This window comes from Cololabis saira, chromosome 4, assembly GCF_033807715.1.
Source record: "Cololabis saira isolate AMF1-May2022 chromosome 4, fColSai1.1, whole genome shotgun sequence".
In the NCBI taxonomy this organism is placed as follows: domain Eukaryota; kingdom Metazoa; phylum Chordata; class Actinopteri; order Beloniformes; family Belonidae; genus Cololabis; species Cololabis saira.
The window spans coordinates 27,685,949-27,708,944 of record NC_084590.1 but is presented as its reverse complement, the minus strand read 5'-3'; the positions used below and the strand labels follow the sequence as shown (position 1 = coordinate 27,708,944).

The 22,996-nt window shown below is 42.6% G+C and overlaps 1 protein-coding gene across 1 annotated transcript; it reads right to left on the bottom strand.

Moving 5' to 3' along the window:
* Nucleotides 1-706: 706 nt before the first annotated feature.
* cluha (clustered mitochondria (cluA/CLU1) homolog a) lies at nucleotides 707-22,968 on the bottom strand. The gene is made up of 27 exons (XM_061719302.1): nucleotides 22,617-22,968; nucleotides 16,621-16,814; nucleotides 16,220-16,391; nucleotides 15,509-15,652; nucleotides 13,924-14,051; nucleotides 13,623-13,777; nucleotides 12,998-13,123; nucleotides 12,461-12,608; nucleotides 12,282-12,374; nucleotides 11,668-12,102; nucleotides 9,886-10,145; nucleotides 9,401-9,804; nucleotides 8,714-8,815; nucleotides 8,356-8,456; nucleotides 8,124-8,276; nucleotides 7,965-8,027; nucleotides 5,864-6,108; nucleotides 5,666-5,750; nucleotides 5,421-5,574; nucleotides 5,191-5,330; nucleotides 5,029-5,109; nucleotides 4,809-4,934; nucleotides 4,575-4,696; nucleotides 4,401-4,494; nucleotides 4,185-4,319; nucleotides 4,026-4,099; nucleotides 707-3,270 (listed from the first exon to the last, which is right to left on the bottom strand). Exons 1-27 carry the CDS (start codon nucleotides 22,738-22,740, stop codon nucleotides 3,144-3,146), a joined length of 4,185 nt encoding a protein of 1,394 aa, XP_061575286.1. The 5' UTR covers nucleotides 22,741-22,968; the 3' UTR covers nucleotides 707-3,143.
* Nucleotides 22,969-22,996: the final 28 nt, after the last annotated feature.

Sequence of the window (22,996 nt, the reverse complement as noted above, 5' to 3'; positions counted from 1 at the left end):
TTGGGGTATACTGCATATCATTTCATAGTAATAAAAGATATGGTCACTTGTTTTAGCACAGGCCACTTGTATGAGTTGTAAAATCTCCAAACACATCTTTTACTGGTTTTATTTTGTTCATTTGATACAAAAGCACAGATGAGAAAAATAGATTAGAAAGTTGAACACAAACAGCTGTGTGCTGTCAGGGCCAACAGCCTTGTCCACATGACATTTAAGAAAAAAGCCTTTATGCAACCGCCCCCCACCCAAAAAAAAAAAAATCAACAAACCAAAAAACCCTCTTATTTAGGGTATCACCCAGAGAAAACGAATGACCTCGAGTGGTAAAAGGCATACTATGTAATAATAGTGTTTTCCCACTGTTTTATAACATACTGTTTATATCTCAAGGTCTTTTATTAGTATTTTTATGCACATGATCTTGTCCGGTATCTAATATTAAACATTTAATAAATGACTGGAGAATTCATGCTACACACCTGTTTGTTTTACATGTATATATTATTATAAGGATTCGAAGTTACAACTGTAAACGGTTTATTTGAAAGATATATGGGAAAGAATATGCTTAAATCCTAGTTTTGTATTATGCTGTTTTCATTTTTTTGTGAATGTAAATAATGGATGTGGATAATGTTCAGACCGGAATTCCTGTAATGTCTCAACCTAGAAAGATGCAGAAGTATCTCTGGATGCAGTCGCATCTTTTTCAATACGTTTATTATTATTATTTAATAAACAATTTAGATACCAAACATGAGACTTGGTATTATTTGAATTGCAACAATAATAAAAAATAAATACAAGATCTCTCCTATATTTTTACAAAAATCAAATAAACCATGTAGTTCACCAATTCGCTCCATTTTTTTTCCTTCAGGATGAGAAAAAAAGATACTGCGCCATCCTGTGGCCGACGTTGGTGTTACAGATGAACAACACCGAGCAGGGACAGTATGGAAGAATGGGGGGAACAAAAAAACAAAAACCATACATATATGATACAAGAAACTCAGAAAACCAAATCAGGAAGCAAATGTCACCTTTATATAATGTAAAGTTTTCTTTAAACCCATCATTACCCAAATTCCATTCAGAAGCATAAATAATAGGCACATACACACCATGCTCTGCAACCGAAGTACAGTAACACATTTCAGGAGAGCGATCATTGTAGTAACGTCACCTCCCAGTCCGAAGAGCTGGCCGTTTGCATTTGCATGTGGCTTCTTTATTTTCAGACAATTCAGCCAATACAGTACATGGTCCGTCTTGCATGTCTTGTGCCAAGTAAAAACTGCATTTTCTAAAAACAAACAATCAGCTCCAGCATCATCTTTCAATTGCTTCAATCACATACATCTACACACTGCAACAATTAAGTAACAAATTGCCATGGAGGGCTACATTGCATGTATACAAGCAAGTATTCTTAAGTATTCTTTTTCATTTTTTTTAATTTGGTATGTCAAATTGAGGCAGCAAATTTTGTTAACTTTCGTGCGCATGTCAACACACGGCATGAGGAAGTGCAACAAAAACTGCTCACCTCTGGCTAGTTTTTCTGATAAATGTGAAAAGATGACTTGATGCATTAATGGGAAACAAAACAAGAACAATGAACAACAAGATCTGCCAACGTTGAGCACTTGTGCAACGGTGAGAAGAGGTTCACTTCAGTACCATCTTCGTATGTAAGCAGATTAACACCGTCTGGCCATGAATGCTTCAAGAAAATGGGCAACAGCCATTTAACAGCTTTATCGTGGGTAGAAGTATAAAACATTCGGAAAGCAAATGTTTGCTTAGCCTCTATTCAAACAATGCAGCAGCGAAAGCAGCAACAGCCCCAGGGAACAGATTTTCTGTCAGACTACACAAAGACACACACCGTCAAACACACATGCACATATTTTCAAGTGTGTAAAAATAGAAGAATTAACACAGCTAGTTTATAGATAGTTATATCTACTGTTTAAAGTGTATATTTTTCAAATCTGCCTTTTCCATTTACGTCAAGTACCAGTCTAAATCCAAGATTTATACACCTTTTACACTTCTATACATCTTCTATAAAACAGACATGGCTTAAATTAGCTGATGATCAACAGGCATAAATTACCTTCGATTCTCTTGTGCATCTTTACAGAAACCCAATTACTTAATAATAATTAAAAAAAAGACAAAATGAGGGAAAGAAGAGCGCAAATTAAATCAAACTCGCTGGGTTGACAGCTCACTGTGTTGTTTCCTTGTTTCTTGCAGCAGGAACTAAAGAACACAGCGGGCGTCCTCCTGGGACGTTGTACGTACAAATAACACAATGATCAAATTAATTAGCCATAATGGATGTGTAAGGATAATGACTGACTGCTGCAAAGTGGCACAAAAGGGCCCACAGAGAAGGGAATTTACATTCTGAAGCCCCACTTGCAAGATCTCAAATTTAGTGACTGTATTCTGGACTTAGTGCACAGTAGAAAGAACCCCTGAGTTGTATGACAGGGTCGGTGCTTTATCATTTAGAGCACCTTTAGGAAACAGGGCAGGCGGGGGCCCTCGGGATCCTCAAAGCTCCTTGGGCAACGGCAGGGTGAAACATGGTCCTGGGTTAAAAGTGCTGTGAGACATGTGAGCTGAGAGGAAGCATAATTTGGGGATGGTGGTACAGTGGATAAGGCTCTGGTATACATACACACACACACATATATACATATGTGTGTGTATGTCATGGTCGTTCTTGGTCTCCTCCCTTTCCAGCTGCAACCAGTCTTTCATTTATAAATCAAATTTTTAAGCAGCCAACATTGCCAGTGACTTCATCACCAAGACCGTGGGCCCGGGATTGTTTTTTTTCCAGATTGCACATTAAGTTGATTTTATGCTGTTTGTATGTATCTCCTCCCTCTCTCTCCTGCCTCACAGGAAACTCCTGATCTCTACTCCTTTGTCCTACAGTTCATACAGTTTTTCTTATTTCTCTGTACTTCCCCGACCCCACTCTCCCCTCATTTATTTCAATGTTGATTTAGACTGCTCAGTTCACGGCTCCACAGGCTCTGTGACTTAATTGTTGCGTCATGGCCTCTCTTCTCCTCCCACTATTAGCAGAAAGTAGCTGTGTTGAGGGCTTCTGAATATTAATCGATGGGGATTTTGTCTTCAAGTTCCAGTGAGCTGTCCTCGGTTGGCTCTTCACCCTTTCCCAGCTCCTGCAGCTGTTGCCGCCTCTGCACCTCTGCCTTCAGATTCTCCAGATCCTTTTGGCTGAGAAGGACACAAATGCAGTAGAAATGTAATTTTAAAGCTTGTTTTGCTCATGAGTTGTTGTCACCAGTCTAAAATCATTAAAAAAAAAAACATTGAATAACCAAGTCCCCAGATATAGATGTGCACCCACATTATTTAACTCCCAAGCAGCACCATCTCTGCATGTATTCCCATTTTTCCATGCTCTTTCCACACCCACCTTCCACCCAACTGTATAAACCAGCTCAGTGAAACATTTCAACATTGTGCTGCTTCCTTTTGCTTTACTTTTAAGCCATTTGAAAAAGAAGAGATAGGATTTGATTTTTACAGCAAAAACAGAGGCTGTCACAGACAGCAATATCACCAATGTAAAACTAAATGTTGCATAAAATTATTAAAAAAGACTAACCTTTAACCGGAATGATTTGTGAGACAAATAAAATGTAAGAATCATGGAAGTCTTAAACATGTTTGAGGGAATTTTACTCCCAAATGACATTTCACACAATCTCTCCTCTCTGGTTGATGGAGTCATCGTTCTAAACGTCTTATAGTTGTGCTGCACTATATTTCTCCTGTCAGTAGACTTAATGCAAAATAATGAAATTTCACATTTGATTTATGATATAGGAAATAATATAAAACAGAATAGCATCTAGAAATTTTTTTTCTGTGTCAAACTAATATTTTGGATTTTTTTTTCCTGTTGAAATGCAAAGATGCACTTAGACACCGTGGGTGTTTAGAGTATTATGAACAGCAAACCCTACCTGAGTGGTATGAAAATGATGCCGTTGATGATGTTGAGCTGCTCCAGGACGCTGGCCATGCTGGGGGCAGTGAACTGTAAAACAGAAACGGATAAACAGCATTAATGCCAACTATTTAGGACCGAATAAAATAGACAAACCAACAAAGCGAGCAGCTACCTTGAGGGGCATGATACTGGCATTGGAGCCGTTCTTGTAGATCTCGTTCATTGTTCTCTGCAGGGCCACAGCCTGCTGGGTGAGATACTTCAGGTACTCTGAGCTTTCCTTGGTTTTCTCATGCGCCTCACCCATCTGAGAGGGGAATAAATACATTTAAGGCATCATGTCATCACACCTCTTGAAGACTAGCATGTCGGCTCCAGCAGGGCCTACCTGGTTCTTGTAAATAGTGTACCCCTCCTTCTCGTGCTGTAGTGCAGAGCGGAACTCGGCCTTGCTCTCATAAACCCTCGCAACCAAATGATGGCTGAAAGAAGTAATTCAACATAAATGATTCTGTGATCAATGTTTTTTTACAACATGCATTAAAATTGACTTTGTCCCCACCTGAGGGCCACTTTGAGGGACCGGGATCCGTGATACTTTGTGTTGATGGTCAAGGCGTTCTCCAGGAATCTCAGAGATAAATCATACTCCATCACTCCGTGCAGCACGAGCCCAATGTTACTCTGTAGAAATCGAGAGTATGGAAAAATGCAGTCGCATTAATTACTGTCATTGAACAGAGACTTATCCTGGTTTAATCGAAACGCATTAATTAAAAATCTCAAGTGCACTCACATCTATCAGTGCCATCTCTGGGTGGTCCTCCCCGCAAACCAACAGCATGAGGTAACGAGCACGATACAGCAGCTTTAGGGCAGTTGAGAGCTGGCCGTTGGCAAAGCAGTACAGGGCCAAATGCATCTGAGAAATCAAGGGAATAAATATGAAGTTGAGGAGGACAAGATCATAAAACTCACACCAAAACAAAAAACACATTGTAAAGGTGATAACTTACATATTCTTGAATTGTGTTGGGATGCTCCATGCCCAGGACTCTTTCACTCATCAGAACGGCCTTTTGCTGGTTGCTGAGAGCCTGAATATAACACACAAATGTCATTTATGATCTCCAACCAACAACAAAAAAACTTAATCGAATTAGTTTATTTGTGGTTACCTCAGGGTGGTCTCCCATGATGTAATTAAGGCGTGCCAGCAGGCGCAGACAGGCACAGATCTCTACATGCATGGCTCCGTACACATTGTTGAAGAGGTTCAGAGCCTCGTTTATCAGCTCACATCCTTCCTTCAGAAAACCTGGAGATGGCAGATCAACATTTAGATAAAATACAAACACAGATCCTGACAAATAATTACGTACATTTGAAAAGGTTTGAAAAGCGTCACCTTGCTGCACTTTGGCCTGCCCGCTCTGAAAGAAGTGGAAGGCGTCTGAGGCTTTGGGATTTACGTGCTTCACAACGGGAAAAATGTTCAGGATGTCCTCCTCTGTGAAGGTTGGCTTGTGGCGGCTGTCAAAGTTGTACTCCTTTAACAGGATCTAGAGTCCCGACAGAAAGATATTCCTTTAGGAAAAAACAGGAAGGAATGTAATAAACATTTGCTGAGGTGAAGGAAGGTCAGTGAACTACCTGGATGCCAGTTTTGATTGAAATTTCTCTGAGCAAGGTGATTTTCTGAAGGCTGTATTTTTCCACCACCTGGTCGACACTTTCACTGAGTAAAAAGGGAGAAACGGGGAAAATAAGAAAATAGGATGGGATGTTTCTCTGTGTTTGAAAGTGCATGAATAAATTCTTGCTCCACATTAATGGGGGGGGGGGGCTCACCTGTGTATGTGGAAGTGATAGTAGCTCTTGGCCTCAGTAGCAATGTTCTTCCACAGCTCGCTGGGAGTCAGGCTGGCCCAGGCCGTGTTGTCTCCGCCGCCGGGGACCCTGTTGCGGCGCTTGCGATTTTTGCGGCGGGACACCAGCTCGTCGGGAGGCAGGTGTGCCACGGCGTCGGGGAAAGAGCTCAGAAAGCAGTTTAGGAAATGGCTCACGGCCGCTGACAGAGCGGACAACTCCACACCCTGCGTGATGGCAAAAGCATGTGCACATTGGTCAAAACAAATCTGGGTGCATTTTTTCCTAAAGAGGCTCCATCACATACCGTATTTTCGCGACCATTAGGCGCATATAAACTTTTTTTTTTTTTTTTTTTTTTTTTTTTTTTTAAATGTGCCGCGCGCCCAATGAAGCAATGCGCCCATTGTATTAATGTAAGCGGACGTAATTGAGGCCACCATGAGAACGGTAAAGGGAGAAGGGGGGGCGCGTGAATTGCGGACGTGTTAGAGACCATCACCTTAAAGGGGGAAGGGGGGCGTGTATAAAAGAACAGGTATGTGCTTCATGCAGAACATTATTGTCTTAACAATCCTGAAGATGGCAAAGCGACACGCTTATGAAGCACAGTTCAAACTGAAGGCGATCAGCTACGCGGAGGAACATGGGAATCGAGCAGCCGCGAGAGAATATAAGATGTATTAATCGATGGTTCGCAAGTGGAGGAAGCTGGAAAACGAACTCCGGCAGGTGAAGAAGACGCAGCTGAGCTTCCGCGGACACAAGGCGAGGTGGCCCGACTTGGAGCGGTGGGTCATCGAGCAAAGAGCGAGTGGAAGGAGCGTTTCAACGGTCCCCATTCGACGGAAAGCAGTAGCGCTGGCGGAAGAAATGAAAATTGAACATTTTCATGGAGGTCCGTCTTGGTGCTTTCGCTTCATGAAACGGTGCCAGCGCAGCAGCGTCCGGCGGATTATATGGAAAAGATGGAGAGCTTCCGCTCATACTGCAGAAGACACGTCACCGACAAACGCATCCAGCCCAGCCACATCACCAACATGGACGAGGTGCCGCTCACGTTCCACATCGCGGTGAATCACACGGTGGAGAGGACGGGGACCAGCACGGTGGCGATCCGCACAACGGGGAATGAAAAGTCATCATTCACTGTTGTGCTTGGCTGCCACGCTGATGGACAGAAACTACCGCCTATGGTGATTTTTAAAAGAAAAACTTTGCCTAAAGAGACTTTTCCAGCCGGAGTCATTCTAAAGGCAAATGAAAAGGGCTGGATGGATGAAGGGATGATCGAGTGGCTGAGGCAGGTCTATGTGCGGCGACCCGTGGTTTTTTTTCACACATCACCATCGCTGCTGATCCCGGACTCTATGCGCGCCCATCTCAAAGAAATTGTTAAGAAAGAAGTGAAAAATATGAACGATGTGCTTGCTTGTTATTCCGGGAGGTCTGACGAAGGAACTCCAACCGCTGGACGTCGGTGTGAACCGGCCGTTCAAAGTGAGGCTGCGAGCGGCGTGGGAGCGATGGATGACTGAGGGGGAACACAGCTTCACCAAGAGTGGAAGGCAGCGCCGGGCAAGTTATGCCACGGTTAGCAAATGGATGGAAATGTTGATGCGTGGGCTAATGTGTCTGCTGGGACTGTTGTTCGGGCTTTTTCAAAAGCCGTCATTTCCGAGGGGCCGCACGGCACGGGAAGTGACTCTGACAGCGAGGAAATTGGGACTGGCACAGCTGATTTAGCGGAGCTCTTTAATGCAGAAACAGAGGATGAGGACTTTGATGGGTTTGATTAATGTAAAAACTGAAATAAAATACAATCAAACTAAGTTTTGCTCCCGCTCTATTTTTAAATAAGCACACTTGTGTGCTTGTGTGTGTGTGTGTGTGTGTGTGTGTGTGTGTGTGTGTGTTTTGCGGCGCTCGTGTGTGCGCGCTCCGTGTGTGTAGAAAGCGCCTTTTCGGTCGGTGCGCCGTATGTGTGTTTTAAATCCAAAAATGACACACAAAACTGAGGGTGAGCCTTTCCACACGGTGCGCCGAATGGTCGTGAAAATACGGTATGTGAAATTTTACAAACCTGGAGGTATGTTTTGAAGATATGTTTTGCACATCTGGTGATCAGCTCAATGATTCCTATTCTCTGTGATGGAGGAAAAAAGAAAGAATCTTAATGCGATTGCCTTTAAAACCGATGAGTACTTAATGACGCTGTTGAGATTAGGGTAGTCGGACTCACATAGAAGTGCTCTAGCTGGGTTTTGGCAGGAGTCTTGTCCACAAACTCTAGAACTGTGCCCAAATAACGAACATTGATCCCTCTCTGGTGCAAGGCCTCTGTTAGCGTGGCTCCATCCATAGGTAGAGCACTGTGGTCCAAACAGTCTTTAATCTGATTATAGAAACAAGCACAAGCTTTTAGCTCACCCAGCAGATCATAAATGGGGTTAATCATCATCTTGAAAACTGACCAGTGACGGGATCTGACAGGACACCAGGAAGGCAGCAGCGTCTTTAAGAAGCTGCTTCTGCTTCTGGACGTCGTCTGCGCTGTCGTCGGGGAACCGTACTCCTAATTTAAAACAGCACATACAGTCACTTATTTGCTTATGTTTACCTTATGGAGCAATAAGGAGTGAAGATTAGATACAATAATTAAAATATTCCTTTAGTACAAAAAGATTTGACCTCGAAGGACTGACCCATTAACCTGCAAAGATTTCTCAAGTCTCCAAGGATTTCTTTTTTGTGGCAACAAAACCAAGATCTTAACTGAACAATTGTCTGATGGTCTTCATATGCCATAAAATATATTTAAAAAAAACATACCTGGAGAGAATATGTCCGGGTTGAAGCGGATATCAAAAGATGTGTTGCTGATGGAGCCTACAGCCTTGCAGGCATTGAGGACAACCTCACGGCTTTTAGGATCTGTTCGTCATTGAGACAACATGAGAAAAATATTCAATTATGTCAAAAGAAATGGTGACACAAAACATTCTGTCAGCATCTAGTAAAAGTTCAGTTTCCTACACCATGTTCACACTGGGGACTATTAATCTCAACTACAAACACCACTGATTTTGTTCAACAGGCAGATTATGGCAATTTGATTCAGGATTAATTGGGAGGCAGACGAGAATCATCCAAAATGAGATTATTTCTGCATTCCAAATAACATTTAGTTTAATCGACACAACAAATGATTATTCTGTTTATTGGATCACATCCTACGACAGAGGGATCACATGCTGGCCAACACTTTTCCCCCCAATGAAAGCTCGGGAGTGGGCACTGAAAGCTAATCAGGCGGAAACAAGTGATTACTTGAGATGCTTGAAAGCCCAAATGCTGTGGACCAACACACATGGACCTCTTGCAACTCATCAGATCAGATAGGCTTTTGGTTTAAAGCCATTTCCTCAGGTTAACAGCTTTTTTTCTATGCAATTATCCACCAGAGTAGCTCTCCGAGCACGGTCACGGGCCTGCTTTTTGGGGTATTTCTGAACGTACCAATACCAGATCCATCTTCGGCAACTAAGGTCTCCGCCAGCTCTTTGGCTTGAGCTAATCCTGGAATACTTTCCTCAAGCTCCTTACCCTCCAATGGGCTTTTGCATTCCCCATTCTGAGTGGCTGCAGGCTCAACAGGCCCGTTTGTTGTGAGCTTCAAGGAGTTTTCTTCACTTTCACTTGCTGTTTGTGAGCCAGCAGAGGGCCCGTTGTCTGTCTGGCTTGTGCCATCTGTTGCTTTAGATGACTCTGTAACATTAGTCTGTGTCTGGGCTGTGGCAGCATTGCTCTCTGTGGCCGTCTCTGCGGTTTCAGTGATGGCAGGGGCATCAGTCTTAATACATTCCTTGTTTGCTTTTTGCTGCATAAGCTGCAATGCTGCCATCTTCATGAAGAGTAGATACCTGAAGAGGAACAGAGTCAACGTTTAAATTTAGGTCATATTTGCATGAACATCATTTTTTCTACCAAATCTTGATGCGTACCTGTGCTCGACAAAGGCCTCTATGAGCTCCTGGCGAAGACAAGCCAAGCGATGGCGGTGCTGGCGAGGAAAGCCCAAGCGCTGACTCTCTGGTGACAGTTCCTCTTCATCCACAGGCAGGAAGTTGAGGTCAGGAGGGAAAGTACGAAGAAGGTCCAGAATGTAGTGTCGGCCATCATTTCCAATGATGCCTTTACATTCGACAGAGGAGCACAGCTCCACCTTATCATCCTTCTCATTCAGAACATTGTGCCGCTGGACCTGGAATTTAGTATATGGATATGAATAAATATGAGGTTTCTTTGACGAGGTCAAGAAAGCTGTAGCACTTCAAGGGCTTTGAAGATCTACACTGCACAACCGGCATCAGGGTCATCCAGGAAAAATGAGATCTTTACATGCAGTACGTATGCATTTGTATCTAAACAGCAAAAATATAAAAATGATATTAAAAGAGTACACTGTATCTTTCTTTTTCCTCTTAACTTGGGTTGTGTATTGTCTTATCTGCAGTGTACAGCAGTCACATCACCCTCAGTTTTGAAAAAAGATTAGGAACTCTGTGAGGGCCACACCTGCTCAAAATAACCATAGAAAAATAGAAGAGCGAATGTTCATGATCGAAAACAGCTCATACTTCAGATAAATTAAATGCTATATAAAAACAGATAAACATCACTGTTGCATCAGGCAGTTACAGATGCTGGGTCCTTTTAGAACAGACCATGTTGCAGCACAGTAACACAAATCTAACAGGACGCAGTATGAACTGCATACTGGTGCAGCTGTCATCGTCATTGACTAGTATGCTGATGTCCAAAAGCCAGCGACCTGCTTCCAATGTTGAGGCCCACTGCACTATGGGATGCAGTATTGGAGACGGGTCAGTCCCCTGCATGTTGGAAAGTCTTTCACAAGATGCTTAACACCCAGGTTTTTTTTCCCCAATACTGCACATTGTGAAACTGCCTCATGCATACTGCAAACTACTTTTTGGTAAAAACAGTAATTAAGTATGCTGTTTGAAAAAAAAAACAACAGCCAAAGTAAATGACTGTGCTGTGCAGAAGTGGTGGATTACAGATACAGGATATCCAATACTGACATCACTAAAACTATCATGAGATTTATTGTGTAAGTGTTTTAGATGGTGAAAATCTGGAGCAGCTACCTCCCCATCTGGATTCCTTCCTGATTCTCTGAGAGCTGAGTGTGCTGTGGACATTAAAGCAACCTTCACATTACACCATTTAAAGCCCAATTTCCAAGTCATCAAGCTCATATACAAAAACACCCCTTTATCTGAGTCAATCTGGTGAGCAATGGGTGTAGGGCAGATGGCAATTTCTTTTAGAAGTTTCAAGAGACATCTAAGATGCAAGATATCTGAAGCTGTAAGAAACTCCAGACCTGATAACCAGCCAAGGAGAGGGCAAGAGTTTGATTAAGTCCACTGTAAAGAAACTTACAAAGCAATGAGAAGTAACTAGAAGACTTTGGACAAAGTAAGCAAACAGCTTGCACCTTTCATTTCTTCCCCAAGTCAATTTTAAAATAAACAGCTACTGTTTTCCTATTTCATGGCATAGTTGATCACTGGTCAGGCACCAAGAACACCACAAAGACTTCAAGACTCTCAACAACAAGTCAGAAAGTCTCATAGTCTGAACAGCCCAGCAATCAGCCATACAGTCTGAAATGCTTTATACAACCCCACATTTACAAAAGAAAACAAAAAACTAACACTTAAATTAATACAACTGATAACTGTTCTATTACTTGCCTTCAGCGGTCTGCTCGTCTTATCAAGCAGCTCCAGATATTTGCTGTGAGAAACAACTGTCTTCCCAAAGTCAATGGAGCCGTAGATGACACTCTGCTCTTGCTCCCGCTCCAGGATACCTGGAATGATGGACTGGGCTGTGACCCGGTAGCCCCTGTAGTCCACCACTACCGTCCCCAGGGTGTAGAGTCCCTCCACGTCCACCGCCCCGTACGCCCGTACTCCATTCAGATCGTTGGTGGGTGCGGCATGGGCAGCTGCATCGCCACCAAGCTCACGATAGTGGTCCCGCACATCAAAGCCCAGGCTGAAGAAGATGTTGTTCCAGATAAACATCTGCATGCGCGTTTCTTCACCGGGGTTGATTGCCATTACGTTACCATCTATTACAGCCATGGCGCCTCGTGTGGCAGCAGCTGCAAAGTCACTGTGGACCTGCAGGAGATGGAGAAACAGGCTTGGAAATCACAAAATGTTACACTCATATTCCGGCCACAAATGATCATCGGCCAAGTTCACAAGGGACAATAATGTAAAAGAGATTTAAGAAGAAAAAAAAAAGGGTAGAATGAAGTACAATTCACACACATTGGGAACCAAAGATGAAAAAGTACCTTGAAAATTGCTCTCTCCCGCAGCAGGCGCTCTGGCAGGTTCTTCCGGGTCAGCTCTCTGGTGGTCTGCAGCTCCTCGTTCCAGTCTCTTGTCTGAAATAACATTCATACAAACCCACATTAAAGCTGTGGAACATCTTTTCATCATATCACGCATAACTGATTTAAGCTACACCCACCTGTCCAGGTATGTGCTCCTCATAACCCAAGCGAGAAGTGTAGGCGTCCTCAGCTCTAACGCAGTCCATTGCGTGGTCAACCTGAGGAGCGGTCCAGCTGTAGACCTGGAACGGCGTGGCTATTCTCTCAAACGGGTGTCTCTGGACTCTGCAGCAGAAAAACAAAAAACAAGACAACATCATTTGTGTGATCATTTGTGTGGTTCCTTTTCAGGGGTTTAAATCTGCTTTGAATTTTAGGTAGTTCATCTGAAGTGTTTCCAAACTACAAGTTTGAAACTACCTTGAACCTAACCAGATCCTGTGAGTAACAGATAATCTCCTATTGAAAGTTAATGAATGACACGATCAACTTCAGAATGACTGTAAAAGAAAAGCACTTCAAAAACAAACCCAAGAACAGTAAAGATGGTTTCTAAGAGCACAGTGTGCAGGGATCACAAGTTAACTTTGTTCCCCCTTCCTCAGGCATTATTAACAAAGGATAACCTTAGGGACCAAAAGCTATTGAAATATAACCAAAAGTTATGTTCTAACCGTTTCTTTTGAAGGGCAGTGAAGTTCTTCTTGAAGGCGGGGCTGATCTGGCTGAGAAGCTCCACCAGAGAGTGGCTCAGGAAGCTGGGGTTGGCCGGTTTGGGGTTGAAGATATAGGTTGTGGATCTGAAACACAAACATAACTTACATTAACATGGTTGCCAAACAATTTATAACCTGGGGTCCGCAACTTGAACACTTGAAGAGGAGCACTTGCGTAGAGAGGGTTAGCAGATCAACTATTAACTACAGAAAACCAACACAAGAAAGGAACAGCCGTCACCAGATGTCAAAAACCTACACATTTACCAGTTTTAGCTTTCAGCACAATTCATCACATCTCATTTTGTTGGCATTCTGCTGAGTCCTGCTAATAAGACTGCTGTGCTTCTACTTACCCTTTGAAGCACAGCTATGGACAATGTGTCCCTGTTGTAGTTAAGCAGAAAGTGAAGAGGGAACACATTTGCTTCGCTTGCACCTATAATCATCCAATCAAGTTCTTACGCCTGCCAAATAACTTCGTTTTACTTGAATTCTCAACACAAAAGACCATGTGTGATGCCGATTATAAAATGCTCCATCAAGAAACAAGCCTAAAAAAGAGGCTGAAATGATGACTGACTGGTTGAGGTAGAAGCCGCGTGTAGAGGCGGTGACGCTGACGTGCCGCTCTTCAACAGTCACCATGTACAGATACATGAGGTCTCCGTGCATCTTCCTGTTTCCGGGTGGAGGGTTCCAGCCGCTCATAGTCAGGACTTTCAGGCACTGCATTGGCTGTGGACGATGATTAAAAAAAAATATATATATATTTTATTTATCTATGAATACATACCATTTATCTTTAAGATATTTTTTTTCCTAACGGGTTGTTTTGTGATATGAAGTCTAAAAGGTAAGGCCAAGCATCGACTTCAACCAACCTTCCAGTCCTTATTGAGTGGCTGGAGGGGCATCACGGGCCGGTCTTTGCTGCCAGGCAGGATGTGCTCTGGGGGGGTGCAGTCAATCTGCTCCAGCTCATTGCCCTTTTTCTTCCTCTTTCCACTATCTGCAACCACACACAACAAAGTCAAACTTCCATGAATGAATGAATGAATGCTGCAGGGATGGTTGGACATGGACGTTCAGCCACCCCTGCTGTTATAACGTGCCACACATAGTGGACTGGATGATAACTGAATATTAATGAACACCGTTTTCAAATGAAAAGTTGTAAAACTAGCCTTATAAATGTCAATAAGATTTAACTTGTTTAAAATGTCAACTCAATTGAACTCATTAGTTCGGTCCTCAAGCTAGTTTAAAACCTTTCAGTGACAAGACACAAACTCTGTAAATGTGCAACCATGTCTAAAGAAATCTGAATGAACATTATAAGAGATGAAAACAACTAATAGATATTACTTTAATGACTGAGCGAGGCAACATTGTTAAGACTTCAACAGGCCTGGGATCAATTTACCCTGGCTTTGCACCTGAAACAAACCATTTTGGACAAAAAAAAAAAAAAAAAAAGGTTTCTGTCAGTATTGATTAAAGCCGCACCAAAGAACTGCAATTTTTAGCTCCGTACCCTCGAGGCATGGAGGTTCAGACACTTACAACACGGTCTGAGACTTGTTTCATCTGTTGCTCAGTGACTTCTATCACTACTTTCCTGAGTTTTTTAGTTTTCTCTGAAATGATGTCCACAGTGGCTCTGAGAGCGGGTTTCATGTTGATGATGTTTGATATTTGACACAACTGGCAAAAAACAAAAAATTCTTTGTTCCAATTAAACAAATCATATAGGTGAAATGTTTGAACAAAAACGTTTATGCTTGGATAGAGAAAGCACTAAAATGAATCACTGCCGAATGATTTTATAAGCTTTGTACTTGAATTTTCTGTACTGATTTTACCATTATTTACAACTGGGCGGGGGTGGTGGTAGATTGTTAAAACAAAATGTTATCAGAACATGTCAATAGCCAGACTAAGCTAATATTAAACTGAATAAAGGAAATCCAGGTCATATTTTATTGGAAACAACATAATTTCAGCTGGGTTGTCACTAAAGTTTTCACTTTTTTTTTCCCTCTAAGAGCAAAGGAACAAAGTTATCAAATGATGCAATGGTATATTTATATTCACATGCCTTCATTGTCTGGAATAATGTAAACAGTGTTGCTCAAGTCCAAACATTTTTGCTCATTATTGTTAGTTTAATCTTTGTTAGATATCTTATTAACTTAACCATATAAGGTAGTCGATTTTTTTCCCATGTGACGTCCATCATTGTTATATTTCAGGCTCCCCATTATCAACTGGTCCCTTTGTAAGTGCATTTTTATGCTAACTGATAAAGTTTATGCCATCTTGCATTGGCAGTCTAATATGGTCTTTACCTAAATGTGCTCGCATATCACTGCAGTTTTAGGACCTTTCCTATAAAAACACTCTCACTGTCTTTGGTCAGAATATATGGCCACACACCAATTTGGTTATTAAATCTGGACATCATACCTCCAAGGTCTCCGTCTGTGAAGAAGCTGAGGAAGGACAGTGAGTTGCAGTCCACACCGTTGTAGGCGTCTGAAGGGTCCAAGCTTTTCAACAGGTCTCTGATGTGCCGTACATGAATTCGGGCTTCACGCACTGTGTAGGGCTCTGAGTGATACAGAGAAAAAAAACAGAGAAAAGGGGGGGGGGGGGGGGGTTATGCTTTGTAGGCTGTTCCCTGTCTTTCAATGTGTTTAAATAGCTTATTTTTCATGTTAGTAGCCTGCAAACTCACAAAGCACATCAATGAGAGTTTTTTCTTTCGCGAGATGCTGTTCATAAGTATTTGTTGCTCATACTTTTCTTTCTTTACTTAGTAACATCATTACATATCACCTGCTTACAATCTTGACTGATACATGTCAAACACCACTCTCGCCTTCTTTACAAACACATTTGAGGTCATGAATGGCTGATCTTCACAAGTCAGACCTCGGGTGGTCCAACATAACAGTCAAAGTGTAAAAGGACACAGTCTGCAGCTTTGTGTATATAGTAAACACACAATTGTGTATATTTGTGTAACTGCTGCCTAACTGTTAGTCCTAACTGTAAAGTTCACCACGTGTGAAGCTAAAACTATTAATGCTAACTAACCATTTAGTACTTCATCCGTAGTCACCACCTATGACGTTTTCATTTTTACTCTTAGCCCCACATGCCTCCGACTCTGACCTTCCACCACTTTGAGGAACGAGCCTTCCTGCAGGCCCTCGATGGACTTGAGTTCAGCAAAGTTGTCCAGCACGTTTCCATCCAGCTGCAGGGAGAAGCAGGTGCGATGGCAGGTGTCCTCACGATCCATCAACACCTGATGGATTTCCTGCACCATTTCCTGTGGAGATACCTGGCGAAAGAACAGAATAAAATTAAGTGATGCATTCGTGAGTAGATGCTTAAAAAAAAAAAAAAGTCTGGAGGTTGACCTGAGAGTAAAATCCCACAAAGCAGTTTATTGTCGGTGATTAGCTCATCCTCTGTTATTTTACTAAAAACCTGGTCTGATTATAGTGCCAAAAACACACCCAAAAAAAGGTTTTCTCATAAACTAAACCAGGCAAAGAGCTAATCCTCACCTGCAGGTCGAATGGCTCTGTTCCAGGCGCTTGGATCTTAACGGTGAAGCCCGTGTCTTGGATCACTATCACTTCCTGCTCGTTGGACTCATCGCCTCCGTCCGCCTCACCACTTCCGTCCTGCTTCGATTCTGCCTCCTCCGTGTGCTCGTGAGCCCCGCCGCCGTTCACCATGGCTGTATCTGAGCTGTGGCCTACAGAAGCAGAAATGCAAGGGTCTTAAGTATATCAGAAGCCATTCTGATCGAGACAAAGAAACAATATGCTGAACTTCTCCCATAACAGATTTGTTTTAGGCACTTTGGATCAAGGGTTTAAAATAAAAAAAATAAATAAATAAAAAAAAAGAAGAGTTGTTACTCCTGTCAGCAACCATTTGCTTATTTCCAAACTCATGCATGAATCTGCCCAGTAACGTCCAGCAGATTTTTTTGGTTTCCACAAGCTTCAGCAGGGCATATCTGGTTATTTGGCCAATGAATACTCCACAGCATTCACCACATTGTTGCCTATTTGGCAGTAGCCCAGTCCAGGACAGAGGATTTCGAGAACTTCATCGCCCCCGTTTCTCAACCGTTTTACACCTGGCTGCTCTTCTTCTGCCATCAATCTGACCCTCAACAGAAAAAAAAAAAACAAAAAAAAAACCAGCCTCTTCAGAGAATCAGTCATGAAAAGTAGTTCAGCTTAACACTGAAAACTATTTTTCTCTCTTCCACATACACGACACGAAAAACAGCAAAAACTGTTGGAACCGGATGATCTTCCAAATAACCTCATGAAATATTTAGGAACATGCAAACAAAACCAAAGCACCCCTGCACCAGTGTGATACCACTGTGCCATTACCCCCTTTATTTGAAGTATATCTCAATTCGTGACAGTCTTATGCCTACCATAATCTCATGAAGTAAAAACTTGTCAAAAAAGCTGAAACTACAGCACACAAATGACTGTAGCCAAATTTTGACAATAAGTAACCAACTCATGTAGAGTCAAAGATACCAGCAACGACCTGCTGAGACCAACGCTGTTGCAACACTGGAGGGAATTCAGCCAGCAAGCCTTGAATTCAGAAAAAAAAAAAAAAAAAGGTTTCAGCATTCACAGTAGGGGACTTAATGGTTACAAATACAATACCTGCAAATCAGCTAAGAGCCATTCAGAAGGGTTTATAATGCTCTGGTCATAGCCAAATCCCTACAACTCCTCTTGTTTCTTCCCGTCTAAATTAGGTGAGAGAAAAATGAATAAAGAATATAAATGAGGTACTTTATTTCAGAAGGAGCAGAGGCCCACTGCACGGCTGTCAGACAACTGTTCTCTCTCACTGAGACAACTGCTGTGAGCAGACGTGTCCTTGCTCACCGTCCACTGAGACACGGCATCGGGGTTACTGAAGAGAAGGGGCCAGTGGAGGGAGGGGGCGCCGTAGCAGGACGACGACCCCCGGGTGGGAATGAAAGCGCTGAGAAGGTGGAAGAGGCCATGCTCTGAATAACAAACACAACAGCTCCAGAGAGGTCACACAAGTTAATGACACTGGAGAGAAGAGAGGACGTGGTGTCGAGTGTTTCAGTGGATTTGTTTTCAGCATCAATGTTTAATTTCTTATCCGACTTGAGCACTCTGAATCTGAAACCATATTTAGGGCTTTAACATATACATAATGCTGACTTGAGATTTAATGTTGAGTAGATGAGAGTACGTTGTGGCTGACAGTTTTACAGATTATACATTCAAGTAATTCATAAATTGAGATAATAATCAAATGGAGACAGTTTAAGGTTCTTTAAGTGTCTGGATTTGCTGATTTGGACTTTGATATATTGCTGTACCTTGCATTGGATACCTTTGGATTGTGAATAGTTGGTCAGCTCTGCCAAACATATCTCTGGATATTTAGTTTATAAGTAACATTACCCAGCAGTACAAGCACCACCACCAGCAAACATGCAGGTCAATCCTTTTCACTTTTTCCATCAAATGATCTTGAATCTATGCAAGACATGTGTAGTTGGTGTTGGACAAAAATATGAAATAAGATGCATTTAATTTGCTCCAAGCAACATTCATCTTACCTGAACACAACCTATTACTAATCCTACAACTGAAGAGGGATTCCAGCAGACTAAAGCTTTGCGAAACTGACCCACTTTTTCCAACCTGAATGATGTTTTGAAACCGTCAGTGACAAAAACATAGAGGGCTTGATCAAGCTTCAGCCCAATAGTAAACAGGTCAATGACTGATTATCTTGAGATTTCAAATATTGAACAACTGAAACACCAGAATTCGACCAACTGGTGCAGTAGTTCACATTTGATATCTATTCAAACAACAGACGTTCAAAAAGAGCAGTTTAAAAACTCTACCCAACATAAAAATCTAATTTTAGACTTTTTTTTTTTTTCATCAAAACCTTAAAGGAGTTGGGTGAACACTGAGCAGGATTCCCATATTAACACACTCGGAATCAGTGCATTAATCAGAAAGTATGAAACACTCCAGCAAACACAGCTTGAACTGTAAATGACGCATCTTTGCTCTAGTTTAGAGTGAAATCATTCTTTCAGGCTCTCACACACTTGGCGCTGAGCGGTTGTGTGTTTCATTACACTGGCCCTCCTCTTTTGACATGTTATAATGCTCGCAACCAGCTATCTATCCGCTCAGCAGCCCTTGACATGGGGACCATGGCTGCCATGACAACGTTAACCGGCCCGACAACCCTGAAAACAAAAACAACACACAAGGCCTCTCTGTAATCCTGTTTACTGGACCACAAGGTTTCATTCCCCTGGTGGACGGACAGACAGATGCTGGATTCTCATTTCTACAAGATTGCAAGCAACATTCATGGCAAAAAATCTCCCTAATTCAGGTCTCCATGTCAACATATTGTGGGGTAACTGAGTAATCATTCAGGCGCTATTGCAACTGAGGATCAATTCAGCAGTGTTGAGCAACTGTGCCAGAGTGTCAGTGATTCCTGGATTATCCAGGCCACTGTTCACCCCACAGGAGAACTAATCTCCTTAAAACCCCTGAGAGTGACCCTTACCTGAATATGTCTGCACTGCCACTCGCTGTGTTTCGCTTGTACCATCTCTCCCCTGACACATCAATCTCATCACCGTTACACTAATAAGACACAAACAGCACTGCAACTGGTGGTTATAGTTAATCCAAATTATTTAGACTACACTAATGCTTATCACAAGTGTCTAGATTGTAAGGAAACGCTTCGACTGTGTCTTCCCTTCAACCAACACTTGAAGACTGTGAATCTGTTGTAACAAGGGGGGGACGAAAGTTAAAACATTGCAACTGTTGCCTCCTTCTCCTCTGGCAGTTTAATACGGTTTTCAGTGATACTTAGTTCAGGGGAAACTCATGTTTGAGATGACGACAGCAAGAACTAATATTAAAAAGAGATGTACATCAGTTAAGGCTAGAGAAGTTTGGAATAGTTGTAATAACAACCTTAAAATGTGTCGCTCTATCGTCAAGTTTAAGAAATTGTTTAAAGAAAATATTGTAAATAAATATAAAACACTATAATTTAAAAAAAAATTCTTTATGTATTGTTTGTTTTCACTGAGTAAAAGCTAATGTCTCATATTTTTGCTGATCATAAGAAAAAAGGGTAGGCACTATAAGCTACGGCTTCAGCCTACACCTTTTCGGCAAAAGAAATGTTGTTTTTTTTTTTCTTCCTTTTCATCTTGTTCTGTACAAGCCGAAATAAAGATTCATAACATAACATAACTTAGTAGTAATTATGAATCTGTTGCTCATAGAGACCTTGCAGACTGGATGAAAGATTTTTTTGGTTTCCACAAGCTTCAGCAGGGCATATCTGGTTATTTGGCCAATGAATACTCCACAGCATTCACCACATTGTTGCCTATTTGGCAGTAGCCCAGTCCAGGACAGAGGATTGAGAACTTCATCACCCCCGTTTCTCACCCGTTTTACACCTGGCTGCTCTTCTTCTGCCATCAATCTGACCCTCAACAGAAAAAAAAAAAAAAAAAACAGCCTCTTCAGAGAATCAGTCATGAAAAGTAGCTCAGCTTAACACTGAAAACTATTTTTCTCTCTTCCACATACACGACACGAAAAAAACAGCAAAAACTGTTGGGACCGGATGATCTTACAAATAACCTCATGAAATATTTAGGAACATGCAAACAAAACCAAAGCACCCCTGCACCAGTGTGATACCACTGTGCCATTACCACCTTTATTTGAAGTATATCTCAATTCGTGACAGTCTTATGCCTGCCATAATCTCATGGAGTAAAAACTTGTCAAAAAAGCTGAAACTACAGCACACAAATGACTGTAGCCAAATTTTGACAAGTGACAAGAAATGGCACCTTAAAAGACAAGGAGGGTTTAGGAGTGAAATAAAAAAAAAAAACAAGTCTTCTCCCACACTGTTGCCTTTTTTTCTCCGGAAAAATGAGATAAGCATAGACAAGTCAAGGTCCCACGTGTGACACACTCACTCACACACTCACACACACACACACAACCCTGGAGCTTTGGGGCTTGACTTTAACTTCACCGGCTGTCAGGTCACTTTAAACTGCTCCAATGCCAGCTGCAGCTTCAACAACTTTTACCTGCTCATTATGTTATAACCGCATGTTACTCACCGGCTGAGTGTTCATGTGTTATTAGAGTAACCTTCCCTCTCATTATGACTTCTTCTACTACCAACGGTTTCCGCTTCCCGGTCGAGCAGGGCCACCCGAACTACTCATCCGTCCGCGGGGGGGAACACACCGGCGAGGTGGCTCCACCACACACCAGGGCGGTTAATTCACCCCGACGACAGCTAACACGTCCCTTTCTACACGTAATAACTAAAAACACATCTTTAAAGCCAAGTGCTTCGACTGGGGTTTGTGAAAAGTAAAAATCCAGCTCGACCGACCCCCCCGCGTCCGTGTGGACAATGAGCGGCTCCAGTGAAGGTGACCTTCAGTCAGCTGTTACCGCACATGTGCGTCGCTGCGAGAGCTCCAGCCGGGGCTTAACTGTGTCAACTACAGCAAGCACGGGCTTTGCTGTCGATTAATACGTTGTTTGCAAAAGAGACATATATTTTCTTGTGTAGTGGATGCATGGTGGGCGTGAAAGGACGCGCTGGTCGACTTTTAGCAAGCCGACTAGCCGGCGAGCTTGCTGTGTGCAAACTAAACCCAAGTCGGACTAATTTGTTTAGGTTAGTCCGACCTCCTTGCAAGTGTCACGTTGAAGTCAGTTGATTTAATGATTTATGCATGTGATCCCCCCTGGAAGATTGCTATTTTTTCCGAGCAAACACCGAGACTAGACAGCTTTGTTAAGCCTGAATTATGGTTCTGCGTTAATGCTGCGTTCCATTTACCTCGGAAGTCGGAACTCGGACCTGGGAATGACGTCACAGCCGAGTTATCAGCGTTCCAGTTACAAAGTCGGAAAACAAGTTTGTAGTTCGCATATACCACATGAAAAATGTGAAGTACACTATAGCAGCATATATATGCTGAATAATACTTGTATACGACTGATTTAGTGTGACCAAAACTAGAATGAAGTGCTACGAATTATTACAGAGCTCTCTTCTACTGTTTACAACCGGGGCAGCCATCTTGGAATGTGAACTCGGAGGTGGATAAGACTCTCCCACTTTCCCAGTGGGAAATCCCACTTCGAGGTGCGTTCCAGTTGAAAATTCCGACTGGGAACTGGGAAATCCCCACTTCCGAGGACAAATGGAACGCGGCATAAGATCTCGGGGTTGACACACAATGAATCGTGAAGGTAAACGTCATTAGCTTTGGTAAATGCTGCACAGAAACACTCTTAGCAAACGCATTTAGCAGCCCACAGCATTACACGGAGAGCTGAAGTTGCTGTGACCCCTCGGTGTTGGTGTGATGGCTGCATGTGTGGTTATATTGTCGGTGCACACATGCAGAGTCTGCAGCAGGTCTCACCGCAGCCGCAGGGATCCTTCACTCGCATCTTGCTGGTCTCTTTGCCCTCCTGGGCTCCATCCGCAAGATCAACCGGATTACAGTCAGGCACTGACGCCGGGATGTCATCTGTCTTGCTCACCATGGTCGGCAGTCAGTGTGGCGACAGAAATCCGCCCCTGCAGCTTTGCTAAGTGTGTTGGAGTCTTTGGGTGAAATAATAGAAAAAAACAAAACTAAACTGCTAACGCAAGCTACGTGGCTACATGCGAAGGGTACAGGCTTACAAAAACAAGTCTACCGAGGAAGGACAGTGGTGTACATGGTGCTGAGCAGCACACGTGGTTTTTCCTCCCCTCCTCTTGACCTCTTTGCCTTTGCGTTGTGCTTCTCCTCCCACT

Excerpts from the sequence above, each read along its gene's own strand:
- cluha (XM_061719302.1), bottom strand. The coding sequence starts at position 22,740 with ATGGTGAGCAAGACAGATGACATCCCGGCGTCAGTGCCTGACTGTAAT. Across the intron at positions 4,697-4,808 it reads CAGAGATGGCACTGATAGAT|AGTAACATTGGGCTCGTGCT; the intron begins GTGAGTGCACTT and ends CGATTTCTACAG. Across the intron at positions 4,320-4,400 it reads ACACTATTTACAAGAACCAG|ATGGGTGAGGCGCATGAGAA; the intron begins GTAGGCCCTGCT and ends TTCCCCTCTCAG.